Genomic DNA, 24663 nt, shown 5'->3' on the forward strand with positions numbered 1-24663 from the left:
CGTTCTCCATTCCCCTCTTACATCCTCCCCCTCATAATATCACGTTTGATGGATCGTTCCCAGTGTCCACATTTCTATCTATAACCCACCTGATCCGAGACCTTAAACGAAATCGCAATGTGGATTGGTCCATCGTGTCGCATCTTGTCCGTTTAACGATCTCCAAATGTAACTCCCGAAATCTGTCACTAATTTTAATGGATATCGTTCTCAAAGCTCTTGTCTTCTTAACTTTATCTTCTGTTGAAGACAGAGTTACCAAAACCCACACACTCTTGCCAATATGGATGAACTTGTACCAACCACCAAAGGTCGGTTAAATTTATCCACTCAGCACTACGACCACTTACTTTGCTCAAAGCGAGCACTACAGTTTCAGAGAAAACATACTTATAAACTACTTCCTATGTTAGAGGGACGGTCCAATCTGCTTCCCTTCACAGCCCTCTCCCCCCCCATTCAAAACATGACCCCAACAAACCCTACAACCTCATTGTTTCTTCTTCCTACATTAGAGATAATCCAGCTAACCGGTAAGACCTTCCACCTAGTGAGAAATCCTTGAATCAACTGAAAGCAGTGTGACGTCACTACAGATGATTTCATAGTTCATGTTTTGGTATGAACAGGAAAAGAACAAAGTGTTTTCAGTCTGCACACAACAGCCCGGAAAAATTGTTTGTTACCTGTCGAGGGGTGGGGAGGGGGGATGCCAACAGGTATGCAACAGAGCGTCCGCTAATGGAAATGGAAACTCGCCATGCGGGCGGGCGGGCGCATGCATGGCATCGTGTAAGATTTAATGGACTGTGTTTATTGCAGCCTTCTCAGGTACAGCTTGGGCGATTCAACCCTCGCATTATGGTGTGCCTTTAATGAATATAATTAGGGTAAAGAGGAGGGGGGGATGGAAGAACACAGTGGTGTTACCAACACAACGGGCCTTGTATAGGTTAAGTGTGGGGATTGGTTCAGCTGACTAAACTGGGTGATCAATCACGGTCACTTACTGCCTCTTACTGCTACTGTCGATGGATTGAGAAACTACACTAATTCTGGATAGAGGGTGCTGTAACTGCACGCTCTATCCTGCTTCCACCACGTTAGATCAACTCTATATGCAAATATACTCTCTCTATTATCCTAATGATAGACAGAATGTGGTCAGTTTCAAATGTCTATTTGTCTTTCTAATGCTGCTGTCTGAGCTCTTCTCTCTCTCTCTCTCTCTCTCTCTCTCTCTCTAACATGGTTTATTCTATCTGTCTATCTTGAAATAATTCTTCTTTGTGGCTGCCATATTAACACTTCCATCTTTTTAATTCTTTCTCCTATTCACAGATACCGATTTGGATACAATTACATCTTATGAATGAGATTCTGATGATGCAATTAGATTATACAAAATTAAAAGGTGTCTTTAAATATATTCATTTTAATTAACGAGTAATTCTAATCTGGACAATAATTAATAGCAAACTAATTCTAAATTTTATTTGTCTAATTATTTTATAAATAGATTTTAAATAGTTACGTTAATTTTTTATAGTTAATTTTTTACGGTTTAAATAAAATGTAACCTATAGTTTAACCTATTTAACCAATTTAAAATTTAATCTATTTAACTAATATTTTTTTTGGATTATTAATACGTATTTGTGAAAATTTTCAGCATTGTAGTCTATTTGGTTTAGATTTGGTCTAAAAATAAAAGTGAGTACAATTTTGGGCATATTTGGGCTAAAAATGTCTATTTTTTTCACTTGTAATTCTTGCCTTCTCACAAGAGGTCGCTGCCAAATAAATTCTCTTAATTTTACGTTTATTATAATGTAAAAGCGACATGCATAGAGATTAATATTTATATTTTCATCTAAATATTATTTTTAGATATTTTTGAGATTATATTTCACGAAACCACTTCTTGGAACTTTAAGACAGCCAATTAAAGGAAATGGAAGAGAAAATGTTGAAGTTAAACATAAGGAAGGCACCTGGGGTGGATGATATCTATCCAATTACATTAAGGGAGGCAGTGAAGGAAGTAAGTAAACCCTTAGCCATAATTATGAGAGCATCTTTGATTTAAGGGAGGTACCCATGGACTGGAAGGGTGGAAATGTATCCCCAATTCACAAAGAGGTTCAAAAGGTGACACAAGTAATTACAGACCTGTTAGTTTAACTTCTGTTCCGGGAAAAATAATGGAGTCACTGGTTGAACAAGTAATGCAGGATTATCTAGACAAGGATGTACTTATAATTCAGTTTCAGCATAGGTTTGTTAAGGGGAAATCTTGTCTGACCAATTTGATTGGATACTACGATTTGGCCACAAAGGAACTGGAGGTAAAAATAATTTTGATATCACATACTTGAATTTCAGGAAAGCCTTTGATACTTTTGCACATAAAAGATTGCAGCACAAATTGGAGCATTGTGGAGTTCAGGGCAAGTTGCTGTTATGGATAAAGGGATGGTTGAGTGGGAGAAGACAGAGTGGTAATCGGTGGACACTGTTCGGTGTTGGGCCCATTGTTGTTTTGTATATTTATCAATGATATTGATGAAGGTATAGCAGGATCAATGTTCAAGTTTGCAGATGATACAAAGGTTGGCAGGGTGCTTAATGACAAGAATGAAGGTATGGCTATTGCAACCGTATCTAGGAAAGTTAGGAGAACTCGTGTTTTGTCATTGACTGGTATAAAGGAATTTGCTAGCAGGGATAAGGGGGTAACTATCTCTTTTTAAAAGGCAATGGTCAGGCCACATTTTGAGTACTGCATTCAGGTCTGGAGGCCTCATTTAAAAGGATGTGGAGCTGCTGGAACCAGTACAGAGAAGGGCAATGAAATTGGCGAAGGGAACAAAAGGATGTTCATACCAGAAAAGACTTAAGTTTAAATTGCAGCGTCTGGAGACTGGACACCTGCGAGGCGATCTGATTGAGGTGTTTAAGGCTTGAATGGATTTACAAAGTTGAATGCTGATGGGATTCTTCCTCTTGCTTAGATCACGCACAATGAGGGGAAAGAAAGTCAAAGTGAGGGAGGACGGTTGCAGAATATATGTGCGAAGTTTGTCTTTAACAAGCGGATGGTTGATTGGTGGAACAAACTTCCATCTGTTGTTGTGGAAGTTGAGGCTTGAATAAATCCAACGAAGAACTAGAGAAAATTATTATCATTATATTCGAAAAATTTTTCTCTTATACGAATCCATAGAGTGTTCTCCTGTAGTACCGTTTTTGTTGTTTATAGAATGATGAGGTAAACCAAAAGTTTAATTCAGACTACAAATTAATGATGGTTATAAGATAGTAGGGACTACTTTAATGCAGAAGTTAAAATAGGATGCTATGCATCCAAAGTTTCTTTTATTATTTAACATCCGTCCAAAGTTTATTTTTATTTAAATCATGGCTATTGATAGAATAAAGGAAGTTAGGAAAGAATATTTATCTATTTATGGATGTATCTATTCACTGTATATCCAGTGTTTATCATTTGTTGTTTGTTCTACTTTTTCGGGGTTTCTTTTTCACTTACTTCACTTTATCTATCCGTGTGTGTTTATTTCGATAGTTCTTCGAATCTACAATATAACCTAACAAACTTTATACTTCTCTCTCTCTCTCTCACAGTCAAAATACAATAGTTTAAAGTTCTTCAAACCAAATAATAATATTTCTATGCAGCGTCTCGGATTTCTCCTTCAGCAGTCAATGTCGGTTATGAAACGGCAGACAGAACAAAGAGAAAATATAACATCTTCTTCAACTGTGCTGTCTCAACTTTTCTCATTATCATTTATCATTCTTAAAAAAAAAAAAAAAAAGTAAGAAAGAGAGAGAGAGAGAGAAAGATTTCTCTTTATCAGATATCAGGATTATATCTGAGAAGCTGATGGCGCTCGTTGCCAAGGGTAACATTGAAAATATTCGTCTGTCATCTGATTTTTCTATTGGCGAAGAAAATATAAAATCTCGTGCTCTTCGGGGGGCAGAGGAAGGGGCGGATTAATGCGCGTAGTTAGACTTTGATCAGTAAATGTCCTTATTGGCGTCTTATTGAAGGGCTTGTCTGCTAGCTCCTTTATCAGCTCCTCTTCTCTGTACTTTGAGCTTATCTCCTAGAAACAGTCTTTCGCTACATACCCGGATGATGCAGCTGATCGGTCCCTTTCCATTTCACCCCCCCCCTTCCCCTCCTCCCCGGTCTCCTTACCGTTTCGCGCGAACATAATAACTGCCCCCGTCATGGCAAACGTCGCTGTTTGTTCTTTTAACTCATAAGTTTCTGCATCTGGTCGCCAGATCCTTTCCCCCCCTCGATCTTCATAAATATGGTGGTTGCTATGGTAACGGAAACGGAAATAAGAAACTTCGGTGTGTGTCGTTTGCTGGAAATTTATTTCGGCTATAATTTGGAAAATGTCAATACCTAAAGCTATCGCATAATATGGTCTTTGCAATAGGATTTTATAACGTCTTGAATTTGTCGATAACCTTTTATGGTTATTCGATAAAAAAAAATTAATCACCTCCTCTAGACGTTGGAACATTTTATAAGCTTTTTTTTTTTTTTTTTCTTTTAGTAAAAGATATTTTTCCAGGAATGTGAACGAAAAAAAAGGTAGAAATTTTAGGAATGAGATCTGATTATCAATAAATCCCTCTAGTGGCGAAAAACATCACTAAAGGAATTTTCAGAAATTGGTAATATTGTTGGTTTATGTGAGGTGAGTGAGATATGCTTTTTTTACAGGTAATTTAATCCAATTATTTTATTTTTGTTTATAAATATAAATAATAATTAGCTTTATAACATGCGCGTGAATGATGAATACGTGAATAATAAAAAGTTTCAGTAGATGTTAATTAATTAATTAATTAATTTTCAGTAAATCAAATAAATAAAAATAATCCAGAGATAACGGCTATATTTTATAGATGACCTAATTTAACATCTGGCAAGATTTAGAGCACATCATTCAAGGGTAGAATCATGCACGAGTTTATTGGGTAATGTACTGTTTGCTTCTGATTGGCGAATTTCATTTTGGTTCTCTCCTAATATGTTCACGTCCTTTTTGATCACTGGGCACGGTTCCATCAAATTGTTCAATTGGGTTTGGAAGATACTGACACTTGCTTTTGTCGACAGCAAGAAGACTGGATGTCTTTCACTGCCCTTATTATTGAGATTTTAGGAATTGCCTACTAGAAAAAAGTTCTGCAATTCTCAACTAACAATATAAAAGTTCTGATTTAAACTGTCTCCAATTTTAAACGTTTTCAGCAGTTTTCTGTTGACGTTTTCAAGAGAAGAAGGCAGTTACTGACAATATACACAACAAGTTCCGACGATGCATCATTGTAAATGATTGCTTTCTTCTCGAATCCTGCTTACCTTTCAAGGCTATATTGGATGTATTGAAATCCACGAAGACTTCTGTGATGACCTCAGTGATTTGGCCCAGATTGTCTTTTCTTGCACGAGAACGCCACTGCACATAGAGCTCAATCGGTGGTGGAATATCTTGAAACAGAAGATATCCAACGAGTGCCGTGGCCAGCACGATCACCAGACTTAAATACGAATGAAAATGTGTGGGACGCTCTTGGCCCAGATTTTCTTGCCCTTGGGCATCGCATTGCACGTCGACAGTTAACTCCTCTGTGAGTCTGATAAGGTGATGGAAGAATGGGATTTGTTTCCACAGAATCTTATAGACACCCTTATATCTACCATGGTTCACAGCTGTCAGGCTTGTTTAGCCGTTGGAGGGGATCATACGCCGTACTGATGTCATGTGGCCATTTTTTCGAGCATCTCTTTGTATCGAATTGTGTTCGGTTAATTTTGTTGTGCAGCGTATATGAAACATGGATTTTGCTAGTTCTGTCATGTCACACTCAAGATATCTGGTTAATAAACAAGGCATTATAAATTAAGCATTCATTTGTTTAATAAGGACCGAGAAAAACGATTTTTTCATATGCTCTGCTCAACTTTGCTTTAAAATCCTCAGCTAAAGAACCCTTAGCATCTTGATATCAAGAAGCCCCAAAGTCCTGATGGAATTTCTTCATAAATCTATGCTGTTGACCTTACTCCTGTTTTGTGCTGCACTTTAAAAACAGGCTAAGAAATCCCTCCTTTATAAATTTCGTCCCATTGCACTTATCTCCATCCTTTCAAAAGTAATGGAGAAATCCACCAACTCTTAAACTATCTCAAAACTTTCCAGCTGATTAATACCCACCAACTGGTAATATCTTGGCCTAATTACTCATCTTTGGACAAATTCCATGGTAAAATTCGAGGAAACTCAGGCATTTTCTCCCAACATTTCCAAGACTTTTGATCATGCCTTCCAAACAAGCTCCCATCTTATGGAATGCCTTCTGTTTTTGCAACTGGGTAACCAATTTTCTCTTTGATTGCTCACTGCGAGTGTCCTTAGATGACTCTCTGTCATCTGACTTTGCTGATGCTGAATTTTCCAAGGTACCATCATAAATTGACTTTCAACTGTATAGAATTCGCACCAGATGGTGTATTGTAAAGCTGCAGCTAATATCAAAGATATTACAAAGTTTTCTATTTGTGTGTGTGCTTTCTTTTACATGAAAAAAACTTGCCCGTATTACTGTCCAACTCTGATGTTTACTTGATCTTTTTGTTCTACTTTATGCCTGGGTTGGTAATTTTTCTGTAATTTCTTATTGCTGACATCTAAGTGAACGTTTCTTCGGATAAAAAAAAAAAGGCTATGTAAATGAGGACGATGTGTGTAATTTTAATGAGCTTTTAATTGCTTTCATGAAATTTTTACAGAGCGTACAATCTCGAGGCTAAGTCTAAAACGCTGCTGTCCTTCCATGCAATATGAAAAAAGCAGGAGTTTGAGTCTCCTTCATGCAAATCCCAGACGATGGTTACATGATTTGCATAGTTTCTGAACCACTAATTCATGATGCGACGATCCACCTGATGGATAGTAATGGAACTAATCGATTTTTAGATGTTTTAAGCCAGTTTCTTTATACCATAGCAGAGTTAGTTGATCTCCAGTGTGGGTTTCATAGAGCACCTGAATTTGCGATTCCATGCCGACTGGTGAGGAGTTGTGGAACTAGTCGATGTTTTTTCATTGGGAAGTTGAATGGTTAATTTGCAATTTGGGGAGTTCACAGCATGGCCAAGTTAATCGGTCTCAGTGGAGGGTTGATGCTCATAAGCAGTTCAATCATTAATTGGCCACTCTGCGCCACCTAGCGAGGAGTAGAGAAATTAATCAATTTTCTAAACAGTGTGGGGTAGTTAATCGATCTCGGGCGAGGGTTGCATGGTTCAAAGGGAATTGAATGACTAAAATCCCCCTCCGTGCAACTCAACAAGGAGTAATAGAACTAATCAATTTTTAGCCAATTTTTTTCACAGTATGGCCAAGTTCATCGGCCTTGGGCAAGGGTCGCATGGTTCTTAGAACAGCTGAATAACTAATTGGCCATTCTGCGCCACCTAGCGAGGAATAGTGGAACTAATCGATTTGTATAGTTCATAAGAGTTTTATTGCATCATGGCCGAGTTAGTTGGTCTCAGGCAAGGGTTGCATGGTTTTCATAGGATAGTTGGATAGCTAATTGGAAACTGTGCGCCACCTGGCGGCGAATGATACAACTAATCGATTTTTAGCCAATTCTGTTTGCCAGAATGCCAAAAGTTGTTTTCATCCCTAAAAGTCATGTGTTTTTGCTCATCCACCTCTGCTGTTTAATTACTTTCCACCTATTTTAAAATTCTTGTTCATTAATGTGATCTAATTTATTTTCTTTGAAATCAGTGTATTTTTTTTTGTTATCTGTTTCTCCTGCTGTTTTTTTTTTTAAGTGGCTTTTCTTTCCCCCAAGTTGTATAAAACCGTGTTCATCACATTGGGGTAATTATTATGCACATAAATACTATGATAATTCTTGGAGTGAGAGAGAGAGTGAGAGAGAGAGAGAAAAACAAAATCATCGCCATAGAAACGATAGTGAAAAAGTACACTCGGAATCCTCAGCGTAATTCTCTCTTAATCATAAATGACATTTATCGCTTCGCCTGAGCTTGAAAGCAGCTCGTAATTTATTAGAGTGTGGGGGGAATGGGGGGAAGAACAGCATTGAGTTCAATTTTTGTTCCATACGGCAATAAATTATTCTTAAGATCCTCCAGTAGTTATTCGTTCTTTACGATCGAACACGTTGCTATCCTTCCAGTTCATTACATGTTTAATGCTGACCCTACCATGCATTTTTTTCGCTCCGGCCCGTTTCGCACTGCCTTTTATGTGTACAATCGACATGTGGGTTGTATACAGCCTCATTTGATTTATCACTTTCCACAATCAATCGTATTCTAGTTAGACCCATCTTAGAATAAATAGATTGGCAATCATTCTAAACAACAGTGGGTGCCTCCGGGCATACTATAGATGGCGCCCTGTAGCAAAATGTACGCGTGCGGTGGGTCCAGGTTAATTTTTTTTCGAAATGTACACTAGTGGACAAAAGTTAAGGGTAAGCGCACTTCTCGAACTGAAGGCACAATGCGCATTTAAGTTTAAAATCTTATAGAGCGACGTGCGCATGCGCATCACTTTTAAAAGTGCGTTTCGCGGAATCCTGAGGGTCTGCAAAGGAGACTGGAGACGTATTTTAAGGGATTTTTCACAAGAGCTGAGTTAGTCAGTCTCTGAAGAAACATGGGTTTTCATCCCGCAAAACGAACGAACCCCCAATATACTGATATCTCATGGCTATGAACTTATCGAACTAGCTGTCCATTAGTGAAAAAACATTTGAATTATTTGAGAAGTCTCAGTTCGTGATTTTTAATTTTTCTTTTTATGTATTTGCCAGTTGAGAATCACGAATCTATCCTGCGTCTCCACTCAACGTGTCAGCCATTATTTGACAGAAGCCTGCGGTTTTATCACCCTCCAACAGTTCACCAGATACCTCCTCACATTTATTATCCCCTATCCATTCAAAAAAAAAATCAAAAAAATCATATTTCTTAGCTACGTGTTCACTGCATATCCCTACAAAATATATATCCCCACTTTATCATCGGCTGGTTATTGTGTCATTATTCTAAAATACGATGCCGGTGTAATTTATCCGGTATGTGCTCCTAGTATGCTCCTAGAGCCGATGGCAAAAGGAACTAGTCCGCTGAGCAAAAGATATATTACTGTAGGAGCCCCGATAGTAACATTCGATGCACTTACATCGCTTGCACTAGAGGTGAAAAGGCAAAAACGATGTACAGATCAAAGAGGGATGCGATGTGATGTTCCCTAGAATATTTAGAAGTCAAAAACTTCAGCAGAAGCAATTTTAAAGCATTTAGATTTACCAAACGATAAATTTTTTTGTCTTCTGATCACATTAAAATAAATTTTTAATTGTTTCAAGTGTATTTTGCATTTTCCTCTTAAAAATAATGTTCATTTCAACAGAGAAAGAAATCCCAAGCGATTTTCAATAGCCTGAAACGTACATTAAAATTCTAAGAATGAAAAAATAATAATTTTTAACAATTAATAATTTTTCATTGTTTGAAGTGTCTTTTGCATTTTCCTCCTAAAAATAATACTCATTTCAACAGAGAAAGAAATCCCAAACGATTTTCAATAGCGTGAAACGAACAATAAAATTCTAAGAATGCAAAAATAAACAAAACGTTACGCAGTTGTAAAGAATAGTTGGAAATCGAAATAAAAATTGTGAAAATTTAAAATAAATTTTCAAAATAAATAAATTTTCTGTTTATACTCCGGGACGACCAAACGGTCAGAGGAGTTAACAAGATAGACAGAATACAAGAAACAGCACCGTATTCAGCAGTCACGGGCTTGAACCCCGGTCACTCAAGGCACGTGTACTTATGCACTCGCGCGCCTGACCACTAGGCTACGGCGTACTTTTTTTTTGGGGGGGGGGGTTATGGAATGTATCCAAATTAACCCCTATGCCCTTGTTTAAAAAACGGGGGGGGGGGGGATATTATTTTAAGAATATTCGCCATTTTGTTTTTATATCCATGTCACCAAACGATATATATGAAAATTGTACCCAAAATCCCCACAGTCTTTTTCCCCAATAAAAAAAAAAATCTCTGCTCACGTACAATGCAAATTATTGTTGGGAATACAAGTCAGATAACCTTCGCGTTCTAGCGTTGTTTATTTTATGTATAAATAGACAATCTATAGCCTTATATAAAATTCATATCTGTTGATAAATATTTATACTGTTTTCCAACATAAATATTTATATGTGCAACGAAGGAATATGGCTGCTGTCTCAAAAGACAAAAGTTCATTTCATACATTGCACGTTGGTCACATGCTAATAATGTTAATCTGAGCACAATAAGATGAAAATTAAAAGAAATTCAATCTTCTCCGATAAAGCGTGAAACGTTTGATTAGGGAAATGAGTTGTTATAATTTTAAACACGTACTGGTAAACAATTAAACTCTAATTTAATAAACCCAAAAGAAATTATTAAAATTACAACTTCCTCTACTGAACGAAGAACGTTAGATGAGGGAAATAAATTGTTCTAATGAAACAATTTATTTTCCTGAATAAATAAATTTATATGTTATTCAGGAACTGATAAACGATACATGAGAATACATGAGAAAGCAGCAAAAATTCAACCTACCCCGATTGTACGTTGATCGCTAGATCAGGAAAATTAACTGTTATGATGTTATTTAGGTACTGGTAAATAGTTCTTGTAATATATTCACGTACTTCTACACAACAGAGCTTTCTAATTTATCATGTCAAAAGAAATTAACAAAAAATTAAGCTTCTCCGATTGTACGATGAACGTTAAATCGGGAAAATGAATTATACGATTGGTATTCATTTTCTTATTTCATTTTTGTCTTAACCATCACGTATATTGCCATCATAAGTCCTTACGAACCCCCTCCCTCCCTCGAAAGCCATTGAACTCCTTTTTTTTTTTTTTTTAATCCCCCAATCCCTCCATTAAATTCATACATATTCCGACTAACCCAATACGATTGTAGCTTTTTGGCTAAATTACTTCATTTGCCACGAATGTCTAGCATTATCCCCCATCATCAGCCATCCTTTTGCGTCTTTATAAACGCGTCCTTACGGCTCCCAGCGTTCTATGTACGGAAAGCAAGACGCTGACAACGCAATCAGCCCTTCGTTACCGTCTGAGGACACACACCGGAGAATGGTGAACTGCGAAGAGAATGAAACGCACATAAAAACTACACATCACAAGCCATTAATCATATCCATGGCTGGGCTCGACAAGGCCTGTAAGCAGAGAGTTTGAGCGCTATCTGGTGTGCATTGATCGAAATACTTGAAGCGTAAAATGTACATTGTATGTGTCCCATAGACCGATGTGGAAGATCTGTTACAATTATTTAGTAAGTTCGTACTAGAACAGTTGCTCGTCGAAGGGCAGGAGACAGAGGGGGAGGACTCCCTTCCCCGTCTGAAAACGTATGTGGAAGAATGAGTTCCCCCCTTAAAATGTAAACCATTCATTCGTCCCCACTTGTAACATCATACAAGCTTATGCAGTTACTTTTTTAATGCTCTGTTGACTTTCGAATCATGTTAACCGACTGATGTTCACTCTGTCGCTATGATTCTATTATCATCAATATAATTTATCAAGAAAAGCAATTTTTTTTTAAGGGTACAGAAATTATCAATCAATAAACAAATTGCCAATGACCGAGAAAATCAAATGTTATTTTGAAATTGCAAATTTGGCAACTTGCCAAAGTGTTTTAATGGCCGACTGCCCGATGCAAAGTGTTTTAAAACAACAACAGATAAAAATTTGAATGACAAAGGGAAAAATCATTACAGATTGGCAATTTGCCAATACGTACAATGCACAAAATTTTCAAAATCCCCCAACATTTTTCCAATTAATCAATTGGCAAAATTTTCCAAAAATTTTAATGTTCAATTTGGGTACGAATCTCCAGACTATTATAAATTTTTCAGTTATCCAAATAATTTTGTTAAAATCGTTAAGTTTTTTTAAAAGTAATTATTGTAAACAAAAAACTAAATTTTTGGGACATAATAATTTTTAAATTACTCAAATGAAAACAGTGTAAACATGGTTATGAATCAGATACCAATTTTTAAACGGCATAATTATAAATAAAATATTGGTAAATTGAGGTCGAAAATCTTTTAATTGGAAAAATTTTTACCATTTTAATTTTGAAAATAAAATTTAATTTTGAAAATAAATTACAATTAAAATTTGAAATTAATTTTGAAAATAAAATGAAATATTGTAATTTTTTTGTTTTATTTTTAAATTTTATTGAAATTTTTTTTAATTAAGAAAAGAAAAAATCGAAAACTCATTTGATACTTGTAGTTTGCCAATACCAAATGATTTTGACCTACAATTAATTTGGCTACAAGTCTCACTGACACTGCATTATAATAAATTTGTAATTATTCAAATAATTTTGTTAAAATTGTTAATTTTTTTAAAAGTAATTATTGTAAACAAAAGAATAAATTCTTGGAAAATAATAACTTTTAAAATGCATAAACAAAAACAGCATAAACATGTATCATATGATTTTGACTTAATTTGGCTGCAAGTCGCGCCAACACTGCATTATAATAAATTCTGCAATTATTCTAATAATTTTTTTTAGCTCGTTAAACTCTTTAAAAGTCATTATTGTAAACCAAAGGATAAATTCTTGTAAAGTAAATAATTTTTAAGCTACACCAACAAAAAGAACGTAAACATGTTTATGATTCAGAAAGCAATTTTAAAAAAACATAAGTATAAATAAAAAATTGTTAAATTGCATTCGAAAATTTTTTGACAATTTTTACTTTTCATAAAAAAAAACAACTCTGGCAATAGAAATTTTACTACGCATGGCCAAATCTAAATTTGAATTATTTTCTTTGCCAAAAATAGTTGATTTATACGTTGAAGAAGATGGCGTACACGCAAAACAGACAATAGTGATTCTACGCGCTTTTCCGTTTTCCCATAAATCTTCGTTTCTTTTATTCTGTCGAATTTAAAATGAACTGAATTATAAATCCATTTTCATACGCTTAATTTTAAGCTGCTTTTCGACTTTTTTTGCGCAAAAATCTAAAGTAAAATTTAAACAAAACTATTTTCGCTGTAACAGTTCGTCAGTGCTTTCCTAAAGCGAAAAAAATGCCCTAGACGTAAAGAGAAAGTGAGTTCTGAGCGAAAAAAAGTATTATGCACGCAAAAGTTATGTAGGCAGCTAAAAAATACTGTAGACAAACTATTTTGCCATCAATCATTGGAGTGCCCACCAATCGTTAGACGCCAAATGGAATTTAGCACAATTTCATAGTGGCGCCATCTACTAGTTGAAATGACAATTCAACGATAAGGATTTCTTTTAATGTATATTATTATTATTTTTTTTTTAATCAGACAATTTTAATGATTCGGCACTTTAAAAGAATTTTTTCTGATGCATTTTAATGAGGTGACCGTATTTGCTTTTATAATTTAGAAACACTGCAAGCTAAAAAAAAATAAAAACAAAAAAAAACACAAAATCAAATTTTAAATTAACCAGACTTTTATACTGTACAGAAATAATATTTCCAATTTTCAATCCAATATTAACAAACATATATTCAATTAATTTATTAATACATTTTCATTTATTCACATATTTATTTAGCAACGCATTTCAAATAATTTGCGTAATAAAATAAGCAGCAGATGACGCTTTCAAACGGAAGATAATTAGCAAGTCGTCTTCTGTTTTTCCACGTATTGTCATGGTAACCTGAATGGCGCAGACTATAGTGTTTCTTCATATATGCCTGTAAAAAAAAATTTTTTTTAAATTTAAAAAATCATAAAAATTATGTTAGAGTTTAATTATACTTAAAAGTATTTTTATATATATTAGTTACTTGCTAATTATAATTAATCGCTGGCTTTAAAATCGTCTGTTGTTTCGGACCTCAAGCGGAGAATTAAGACATTTTTCTTAAGTATCACACTGAGATAATACACGAAGAAAATTTATTTCTAAAATACGTCAAGCGAAACTCTGTTATATATATTAAGACCCAGCAGGGGATTAAGTTAAGTAAAAAGATTCAAATTCATAATTACTATTCTCATGTACCTGATTTTTTTTTTTTTTATCTCTCTCTTTTTAAATTAGGCTTCCTGGGTTAATAACATCCTTGGGATTATAGCGAGTGTTATTATCTAAGGTAAGATTTTTAATTCTGAATTTTGAACAGTCTAAAAGAGGAAATGCTAATGCTAGTGATAAATATTGAATAAATATTTATATATTTGTCAATTAATATTGGAATCTCATATTAAATTGTTGTTTACTCAGTTTTAATTTTAAAAATTATTTAAAAATGTAAATTAAATTAATTTGCATTTCTACATTAATTTATATTAATTTGCAATATTAAATTAAAATGTTAATGTTAAAATAAAATTAATAATTAAATATTAAGAAAGTTAAATTTTATTTATCTTTACCTTCTTCCATATTTGTACACTCTTCTTCGCTGTAAATAAAAAGAAATATATATATATTAGTAGTTAATGCAAATATTAAATGTTTTATACCAATGCTTCATTACTAATCCTTTAACTTTTTCTACTGCAGTGTATATATTAACCCGAATTACATTTATCTCATTTGCATAAAGATTAAAGTGCTCCAGAATAGATTTTGTTATCCTAGCACCTCTTGTCTAATGATAGATATTTATGTAACGTGTCTTCTTCTTTTTTTTTTTTTTAAATAAAGGTCAAAGTTTAAAAACTTTCAAGTATCGTCATCCGTCAAACTTCCGCCGCTATCTACGGCAGTAGAGCGAAACAATGGCAGTCAACCGTGCGTCCAAAGTCAAGTGTCACAGAAACTTTGAGTGAAGTGGGCTGCTAGGAGAAGGCATAATCCATATGTTATGGAGCTGTTTTGTAGGAGGCTCCTAACACATAGATTGGCGTCTATTTTTTTTTTAAAAGGAGCTATCAATTAAATTATATTTGAAGTCATTTATCATATCGAATGTAAAAATTCTCAAAATATACTGAAAAGCGCCATCTGTTGACAATCTCTTTGATGGTTAATATTCAAAATGAGGGAATGCAAAATTCAACAGTGTGGCGGAGCGCCACCTGCCGGCCATTTCTGTAACGATATATTATTTTTCATTTTGTCATTTTTTTTAAAGATACATAATATAAATATGCATCATTAGAATATTTTTAATTATGGCACTATGATTAATACAATTAGTAAGTGATGTATGCTTACCTTTTTCGTTTCATAACCATTCTTAAAGCCATCACCTGAAATATAAAAATAAATAATTTTTCTGTTGTAAATTTTTATTTATTATTATTTTTTATTTATTAATTTTGTAAAAATATATATTTTTTTTAAATTTAAAATTAATATTTGAAATCAAAAGCACGAAATTATATATATATATATATATATATATATATATATATTGATTTTTAATATGATTAATTTATGTGCCGTTGGGCATATAAATTAATCAACAAATCTCTTACCGATTTTACTGATTCTGCATCCATTTCAATATTTGTTAGCTCCACATATCCAACTACAGAAAAAAAAATTAATTGGTTTTAATATTATAAATTTAATAATAATAATTAATTAATGTCATTTAATACATTTAAAAGTTTAGTGATAACTGACTGCACGCTTTTATTATTACTAATTTTTAAATTTATAATTTTTAATATGAGCATATTTAAAACTTTTAATAATAAATTAATATTTCAAAAACAGAATTTTTCATTTATAATACAAAATACGCATTAATAATACTTATCTTAAGAATTGTTTCGTTTGTTTGTTACTAGATGGCAGCATTTGCAAGTTATAGATATTCTACAGGTCGTTGACTTATAGAATATAATTGAGTTTTGTTGTATTTCGATGCCAATGACCTGTTGGATCATTTAATATTTAAGTATTTACTGTTAACCATAATAGTTACTTGTTTACAGTGCAACCAAACAGAGCAATATTGGTTCCAATGGTGGTAAATGTATATTGAAGGGTGTCTTTTAGTAGTCTTATCAGAAATTCTTCTACTGTGTGTGTGTGTGTGGGTGTGTGTGTGTGTGTGGTACAGTTGAAATTCTTCGACTGTACCAGATGCATTAATTGGAGTAATTCCAAACAGTCCAACACAAGCAAAAAGCCATTATTACTGATATCTCTGGTACGTGTTTACAATATTCGCGTATCCAATACTTTTTGAGAGGAAGTGTATATTTATATTACTGTATCTATTTAGTTATAATCTACTTTCGATTTTATACATATATTTTTTGTTTTATAATTTTATAGGAGAGAAATCTTTCCCAACTTACCTTTTCCTTTGCTGTTCTTCGCCAGCCACTTGCCAGATGGATTATTTTCCATGCGCAAAATGAGAAGTGCTTCTCCCTTCTTGACTGCCAGATCGAGACGACCACCCCTCGAGTCATTTTTCACCAATCCTATGTCCAGTGGAAGCTCCGTCCCTGTAAGCTGTAAAACACAAAGAATTCAGTATATCTTTAATATAAAAAGACTCAACTTTGCTACGCTGGAATACATCACGTAGATTAATGATTGGTGTATACATGACATTTTAAGAGGCTCGTGCGGCTACTCCTACATACGATATATTTTGTAGTGGAAAGATGGAACGAACTTGACCACTCCATCATAGTGGCAGGCAGCCCTTTGGCATATTCTGTTTTTTCTTCTTATTATATATATATTTTTTATGAAACAATACGTGGATAAAATTACTGGTTTGTTAACTTCTGTAAAAGACTCATTTATGAGTTCTTCACTTCTAAAGGAAGTACAGAATAAAGAAGAAGAAACAGAATAGCGAATAAATCAACTCTTACGTAGTTTATATAGATATATAAACGACAGCTATGACCCACCCCTGTTACGGTCAAATAACTTTCCCACACAATCTCCACCATGTAACAGTTTCGCCATATTTTGTCTTGCCAACGTTGAGCATCTACCGAAAGCCCCCTATACGCACGACCCCCCATCTACAAGCCTATCATCACAATTATTAATGCGAGGGCTGTTTGAAAAGTAAGGTACAGATCTTATTTAATCACAGAACAAAGAAACGACACATAAATGAACGCATATTATGCTCTGCCTTTCGAAATATTCACTTCTTGTTACAGGGGCAATCTCTGTTGTAAAATTTAGGGATTTTATCATTCGACCTGATTCAGAAACGCGAGATTTTAATGAAGGAAACATGGCAAGCTAACCACAGAATACACGAAGTTTACAGATGTGATGCAGTGATGCCTCATACCCTTACTTGCATTGGTGAAATGCCATATTGAATCCTCACCGAATCGGTTCCCTGTCAGACATGTTTTTTTTTTTTGAAAAACCCAAATAGATGAAATACTGAAGGGGCAAGATCAGAGCTGCGTGGTCAAGTATCAGCCATAACCATAGAATGCACAGATAGAATAGCCTACACTAAACATAGAATAGCCATAACCATAGAATACAAGAAGTTTACAGATACGATGCAGTGATGCCTGATACCCTTATTTGTCTTGGTGAAATGCCCATATTTGGATAACGAGTGAAATCAACACCATATCCTTCACTGAGTCGGTTCCCTGTCAGGTGGTTTTTTTTTTTTTTTTTTTTTGAAAAACACAACCCACTTGACCATGCAGCCCTAACCTTGTCCCTTCGATATTTCATCTTAAAAAAAAAAAAAAAAAAGGAAATTTCTATGAAATATCGAAGGGGCAAGGTCAGGGCTGCGTGGTAAATTATGAGCCATAACTATAACCATAGAATGTACGAACAGAATAGCCAGGGCCGTGCAAATAGGTGTGCACTGGATGCGTCACAACAGGGGCCCCAATCGAGGGAGCCATCAAAGTCTCGACATAAATAAACAGGCCCTTTAACCCCTTTTGCGTCGGGATCGCCAAGTACCTTTGCACGATTTTTTTCCATGCGCAAAATAAATAAATAACCATAACCATAGAATACACGGAGTTAACAGATGCGATGTAGTGACGCCTCATACCCTTACTTGCTTTGATGAAATGCCCATATTGGGATGACCAGTGAAATCAACATCATATCCATCACTGAATCGGTTCCCTGTTTAATGTTTTTATTTATTTATTTATTATTTTATTTTTTTGAAAAACCCAATGGCTCACATTTGACCACGCAGCCCTAACCTTTCCCCTTCGATATTTCATCTTAAAAAAAATTAAAATGAAATATCGAAGGGGCAAGGTCAGGACTGAGTGGTGAATTGTGAGCCACAATTTTAACCATAGAATGCACGGATAAAATAGCCAGGGCCGTGTAAATGGAGAGGTATATTGGATGCGCCGCACCAGAGGGCCCCCAATCGAGGGAGCCATCAAAGCCTCAACATCAATAAACGAGGCCCCTTAACTCATTTTGCATCAGGGCTGCCAAGTTCCTTTGCACGACCCTGAGAACAGCCATAACCATAGAACACAAGGCATTTACAGATACGATTCAGTGACGCCTCATACCCTTACTTGCCTTGGTTAAATTCCATATTGGGATAATGACGATATCAACACCATATCCCTCACTGAATCGGTTCCCTGTCATGGTTTTGTTTTGGAAAAACCCAAATAGATGAAATACCAAAGGGGCAAGGTCAGGGCGGGCTGTATAGTCAAGTTTGAGCAAAGGAACTTATGCTAGTTCAAAGTGTACTTTCATTTATATTTTGCCATTCATTTTATCTTATATTCTATCAAAGCTGACCAAAAGTCATTCAAAAGTAACTAAAACAATACTTTAAAATAGAAATAAAATAGCAATCAATAGAATATTACACCAAACTTTCTCCTTATCTTCTCCATCTTCTTTTCTTTCTTTTCTTTTTCCTTCTTTACTCTACTGTTCTCCTCCTGATAAAGTCGGCTCAGTTTTCTTTTAAAGCTAGTATGGACATCCCGGTTGTAACATGAATTAAAGTTATACACAGGTTCTCTGAAAAGAGAGAGAGAGAGAAACATTATTAATTACATTGTTAAAGATCTTTTTTCTTTTTTTTTTTTTTTTCTCAAATCATTATACGGATCATTACTTTAAGAACGCATGTACAAAAACTAATTTTGTTAACATCTTAAATCTTTGCAAAACTTTCACTATTTTTACATAAAAAGTAGTAGAGCATTAAGATCGAAATTTGTTATTAATTGTGTGAAAATGGGTAGCTCTTTTCATAAATTTATTACTGAAAATTTCTATATGTATACTAACCTACAAAAATATTAGTGAAACGGGCATTTCTACATATGAATACTGCCTATTTCGATTGCACGTAATGAAAGACCAATTTATGGACAACACAGATATACTGCACTATGTAAATATGTGTATTGTATAAGCAGAAAAACTCTCAACCAATGGTGTCGTGAACGGCAGCAGTGGTTGTTGGAAAAAGTGAAACGTGTAATGTCTAAATTATCTTATTTCACTGTTTACACCCGAAAAAAAAAAAAAAAAAAAAAAAATCCTCTCGTATGTAGCACACTAGGTGGAAAATGCCCGGGTTCGAATCCCGTCAATGAAGCGAGAAATCTTTATTTTATTTATTTTTTTTTTTTTCCACGAGACTGAGTTAGTGAGTCTCAGACCAGCTTTTCATAGTTTTTCCTCCCAGAAATTCAAGTTTTTCGTTCAGCGGACAGTCAAATGAATCACAAAATACAGGCGGTTTATTGACACAACATCCTGTTGCCTCATAGCCTTTGGTGCATAATACGCACGCCTTTAACACAGAAAAAAAGAATAAGGTAAGAAGGCAGATTTTCTATTCTTTTCCTTTCAGTAAGACAGTAATGTCTAAAGTAAATTTTAGGCGGGTTAACATATATGCATAATGTGCCTGTTTATCTTCACCATATCAGTCCGTCCGTCCGCATGTAACAACCCAATCCCAGTGGACAGATTTTCATGAATTTTATAATTGGGCCTTTTAAAAATATTTGTCGAGCCTTCAAAATTTCATTAAAATCAGACCTGAAATTCAATTATGATTTTTTTTCTTTTCTTCTGTCCACGTGTAATCAGAAAGGTTTGTCGAACCATCCAGAATTTCATTAAAATCGGACCACAACAGAAATCCGATTCGAGAATAAAAGTAGTTCCGTTTGCTCTTTTTTTTTTTTTTTTTTTGCTATAAATCACGAATTACTACTACACTGCTTGAAAAAAATTAACAGAACACTTAGAAAACGTGGTTTTACAAGTGCACATTGGGAAGAAGCTGGGCAAAATTTGCTATGGTAGTGAATCATAGAATAACGATGAAATGAAATGAGGAGACAAATTTCGGACAGGTATAAGGGACATTTATAGGGGTTGTATAAAAATTACCAAGAAAGTCACAGTGCAGAGGTCAATACAAGATAAGGGAAAATATGGTAACATGACATTAGTACGGCATTTGATCCCTCTCCAACGGATGAACACGCCTGACAACGGTGAACCATGCTCGATATCAGGGTATCTATAAGATTCTGTGGCAACGAATCCCATTCTTCCACCACCTTAGCTCAACAAGTGATCGAGGTTTTAAGTGTGGTGATCGTGCTGGCCACGCCAGTCACTGTCCAGATATTCCTCCACCACTTGAGCTCTATTTGCAATGGCGTTGTTGTGCAAGAAAAGAAAGTCTGGGCCAACCGCGCCCATAAAAAGTCGCACATAGGGTTCGAGGATCTGTTCTCAGTACCTCTGCGCAGTTACATACCTCTGTCCAAAAACATGAAGAGGGATGTGACCGTTGATCATTATTCCGCCTCACACAAGAACACAGCAAGTGTCCCTTTCTCTGATGTTGGAGGGATGGTACCGCATTCCTCGTTGTCTCCAGATGAAAGAACGTCTAGAATCTGTTTGTAGGCTAAAACGGGACTCATCAGAGAACAGAACTTTATCCCATTGGTCAAAGCTCCAAGTCCATGGCATCAGTTGAGACGAGTTCTGCAGTGGTTTGGGGTTAATGGGATACAAACAATCACTGGCTTGCTTGGGTGGAGTCAACGTGAATTGAGCCTTCTTAGCACAGTCCAGTTAGGCGGCAGGAACCACAGCAGACAGTTAATAACAGAACATATTAGGGTTCCGTCTTGCTGTTAAAGCCAGATAGCTGTCTGTTCTGGTTGGGGTAACTTTCGAGGACCTTGGCCAGCTCTTTTGTAATGGTTCTTGTCTCCTGAAACTTCTTCCATAGTGCCGAGACGATGCATGATACAAAAAGCCAATGTGCCACCAATGCCTGCTACTGCCCGGCTTCAAGTTGTCCAACGGCCCGCCATCTCAAAGAATCATCTAAACGACGACAATTAATTGTACTAATTAATAGTATACTTACTCTTCACCAAAATCGCCAGGTACCACTTCATATACGCTTTCTGGATCTACCTACGTCACAAAATACGTCAAAAACGTCAAAAAACACGTCACAAAAATCGGTTATTTAAATCTATTAGAAATTAATAAAAACAAATGAAAATTATATTGAATAATAATTAAAAAATAAATGAAACATCTTACCGAAAAAGCATCCTGATAAAGGTCATCTGAAATAAATAAACTAATTAAATAATTATTTTACTTCAACAAGCGTATAGATTTTAATTTAAAAATTTAAGGTTTTTTAAAACAAAATTAAGTTTATCACACGGGAACTAACATAAATATTATCGAGAAGTCAATGTGCTACCATCTGGTGTCGGGTTTTGTTACAACAATAATTAATACGCTATCTTCTGGAAAGAATTTTTTTTTATTGCTTAGTTATTTCTGCCTTAGAATATATCTAAAATTACACTCGTTCACATTAATTTGCATAAATAACAAACATTAATAAATAAAAATTACCTCTAGATGGATTTTTCTTTGATTGTTTAGAACTATTTTTCGATAAATTAGCTGATTCTCGTAACCGTAGAGGTGGAGGCACAGATGGAAGCTTCGATTTATGTAAACGTCCGCGCGACACGCTGCCCTCTTGCGTCCGTTTTTGTAAAGATAAAAGATTATCTCTCAATTCTTCCTCTTCTGTATATTCAGGTCTATAAAAAATAAATAATAAAACTAAATAATTATTAATAATAATAATAAATTAAAATAAAGTAATAAATAATAAAAAATAATAAATGATAATAAAGTAATAAATAATAATAATAAAATAATAAATAATATTTATACATTTTGGTAAAATTAATTTGTAGTTTTTTCTTAAGCTGTAGATATTAAGAAATCTTTAAGAACAGACAAAGAAATCATGGAAATAGAGAATTCAAGATAAAACTTACATTAATGATTCGCATTCATCATTTTCCAGATTTTCAAGAGGAATCCTTTCGGAGACTGGGCGTGTCCTGTTGCAGTTCTTGGGTTTTTCTTTCTCTTCGCATAATGATAGAGTCGATGACAGAAAAGGTGGAGATGGAAGTGGTTTGGAATACCGTAAGTTTGGGAGTGAGGATAGCGGTGGTGGAGGTGGAGGTGGATGCAGAGGAACTGGAGGTATCCGATGAGATCTGATCGGCAAGGCTGGAGCTGTAAAGGAAACTCTACTTAATATCACGATTTTTTTCTTCTTTTATTGAACTCGTCACTGTGAACACCATACTGTCTGAGAATGTTAAATTACCGTCAGAAATTTAATTAAAATTGAAGACCAGGTTAAATGTCTTCTAAATAATTATTGGAGAAACAGTAAATGTTTTTCTTGAAAAAAATAATATAAAAAGTTACACATGCGCAGTAACGTTTTACGTATATCATTTATGGATTATGTGCATACAGATGGGAACAGGTGCCCTAAACAAGACTGAAAATTTATGCGCATATGTAGATAATAGTTTAACAAATCAGCGATACCTCTTCTGTTGAGTTATGTTTTTTTTTACTTTTAGAAAAGTTTTATTATACTCGAGACTTTACATTGAATAATACGCAACCCTCCGATCACCAAGAATGTGTTGCATGTATAATGAAATCGGTGAACTCACGCAACGGACGAAAAATTTTCAAATACTGTCACTATGGCAACGGACAATGTTATTCAAAGCCTTTTTTAAAATTCTTACTTGGGTGAACTGTTGTCAGCCGAGTATACACATAAAGATCATTGACACCGAGTTCACCCCTGATTTTAAAAATCTGCATTAATAGAGTCTGAAGCAGTAAGCGTTCTGATTGGTCAAAGTCAAACATCTCTTAAAGTAAATAAAAACCGGTGTTGGAAGCAAATAATAGGAGTAAACAAGATGGTGGAAAGATACGAAGGGACCATGCAGTCAGTAACATATTGTACTTGACTGCAGTGCCATCTACCGGCGATGAATTCTTCATGTAGGTGTCGTACCTTGAGCCCAAACTGATAAAGGTTCCAGAGGTTTTTATTCATTTGTTATTTTTTTGTACAAGACCATCTATAGGAATTTTTAGGACTTTATACAAGTATGCACACTTACCTGAAGTGGACAAGGCACGTGATGAAGCTAATGATCTCCTGTCTTCGTGGCAACTGAAACCTTGGCACGAATCTCGTGTGGCTTTTCTGGCTCGTCTGGCATAAGATAGAGTCATGAGGGGTGGTTTTGATGGCTTAGCCGGTGCCATCCCAAGGACGTGTTGGGGTGGAATCTCTTTCTTCCGGTAGCACAAGTTCGCTTTGCTAACATAATTGTCCGACGACACTAACTGAGAACACTGCATGAGTTCAACTTGGGTCTTTGATGATGACACCAGGTTGGCTAACTGCTGGTTATTTCCACCACACTTTCCAGGACTGCACTCCGTTGGCGGGTGGAGACGAACATTTTCGGAAGCCCTCTTCGATTCGAAGATTTCGCCAAGTGGTAACCTTTCTTGACTTTGTGAATGCCGATGTTTCCTTGGGTAGGAGTCATGAATCGGGGTTAAAAAACTGACAGAGTTTGTTCCGAACCAGGGCCTTGGTTTTTTACGACCGGCCGACACTCGTCTATCTAAAGTGTTCAATGGACGCTGTGACGAACTCCTTGTCAGAACTCGGTTTTCTTGGCCACTTCGGTTCGTTGGATCAAAAGGTGCTTCGTATCTTTCGGATAAACACAACGTCGATACTGCCGACTTTCTGATGGTGCTGAACCCATTTCGTGGTTTGGGTAAAGGGCGCACTTTAGCAAGAAGAGAATTCAGATCTCCCATGGAAGCGGATTTGGACATGCACCCATCTGGCACTGGTCGTTCGCCACTTAACTCTGGAGGGACCACTGATGTAACTCTGGGTTGTTTCTTTCTCAAGTCCTGGACACTCTCATGTCTGCTGGGTGACTTTCCAAGAGCTGCTTCGATGTGTTGGGTGAAGAATGCTCTTAGAGCCTGGACACTCACTCGGGATGGGGTATCCACCATGACCGCATTTATTTCAAATAAATCCTGGGGAAAAAAAAATAAGTGCTCGTTAGATCACAAAAGATTTTGC

At 35.3% G+C, this 24663-nt stretch overlaps 1 protein-coding gene across 5 annotated transcripts in view; it reads right to left on the reverse strand.

Moving 5' to 3' along the window:
- The window catches only part of LOC150075448 (uncharacterized), a 107964-nt gene that overhangs the window by 66209 nt on the left and 17092 nt on the right, over nt 1-24663 (reverse strand). For 3 of the 5 annotated variants that reach the window (XM_090389214.1, XM_090389215.1, XM_090389216.1), the window contains exons 2-11: nt 23669-24617; nt 22502-22748; nt 22065-22258; nt 21738-21763; nt 21556-21605; nt 19007-19163; nt 16499-16658; nt 15665-15717; nt 15402-15436; nt 14615-14643 (exon numbers count right to left, since the gene is read on the reverse strand). In XM_090389214.1, coding sequence (XP_090245340.1) covers nt 14615-14643; nt 15402-15436; nt 15665-15717; nt 16499-16658; nt 19007-19163; nt 21556-21605; nt 21738-21763; nt 22065-22258; nt 22502-22748; nt 23669-24593 — 1876 coding nt within the window. In that variant the 5' untranslated portion in view covers nt 24594-24617. Of the gene's footprint in view, nt 1-13816; nt 13930-14614; nt 14644-15401; nt 15437-15664; nt 15718-16498; nt 16659-19006; nt 19164-21555; nt 21606-21737; nt 21764-22064; nt 22259-22501; nt 22749-23668; nt 24618-24663 lie in introns of those variants that run through there. The other 2 variants (XM_090389218.1, XM_090389219.1) reach the window with 2 other exon arrangements.

The sequence above is a fragment of the Mastigoproctus giganteus genome, chromosome 14 (assembly GCF_048544385.1).
Source record: "Mastigoproctus giganteus isolate SK-2022 chromosome 14, ASM4854438v1, whole genome shotgun sequence".
Classification (NCBI taxonomy): Eukaryota; Metazoa; Arthropoda; class Arachnida; order Uropygi; family Thelyphonidae; genus Mastigoproctus; species Mastigoproctus giganteus.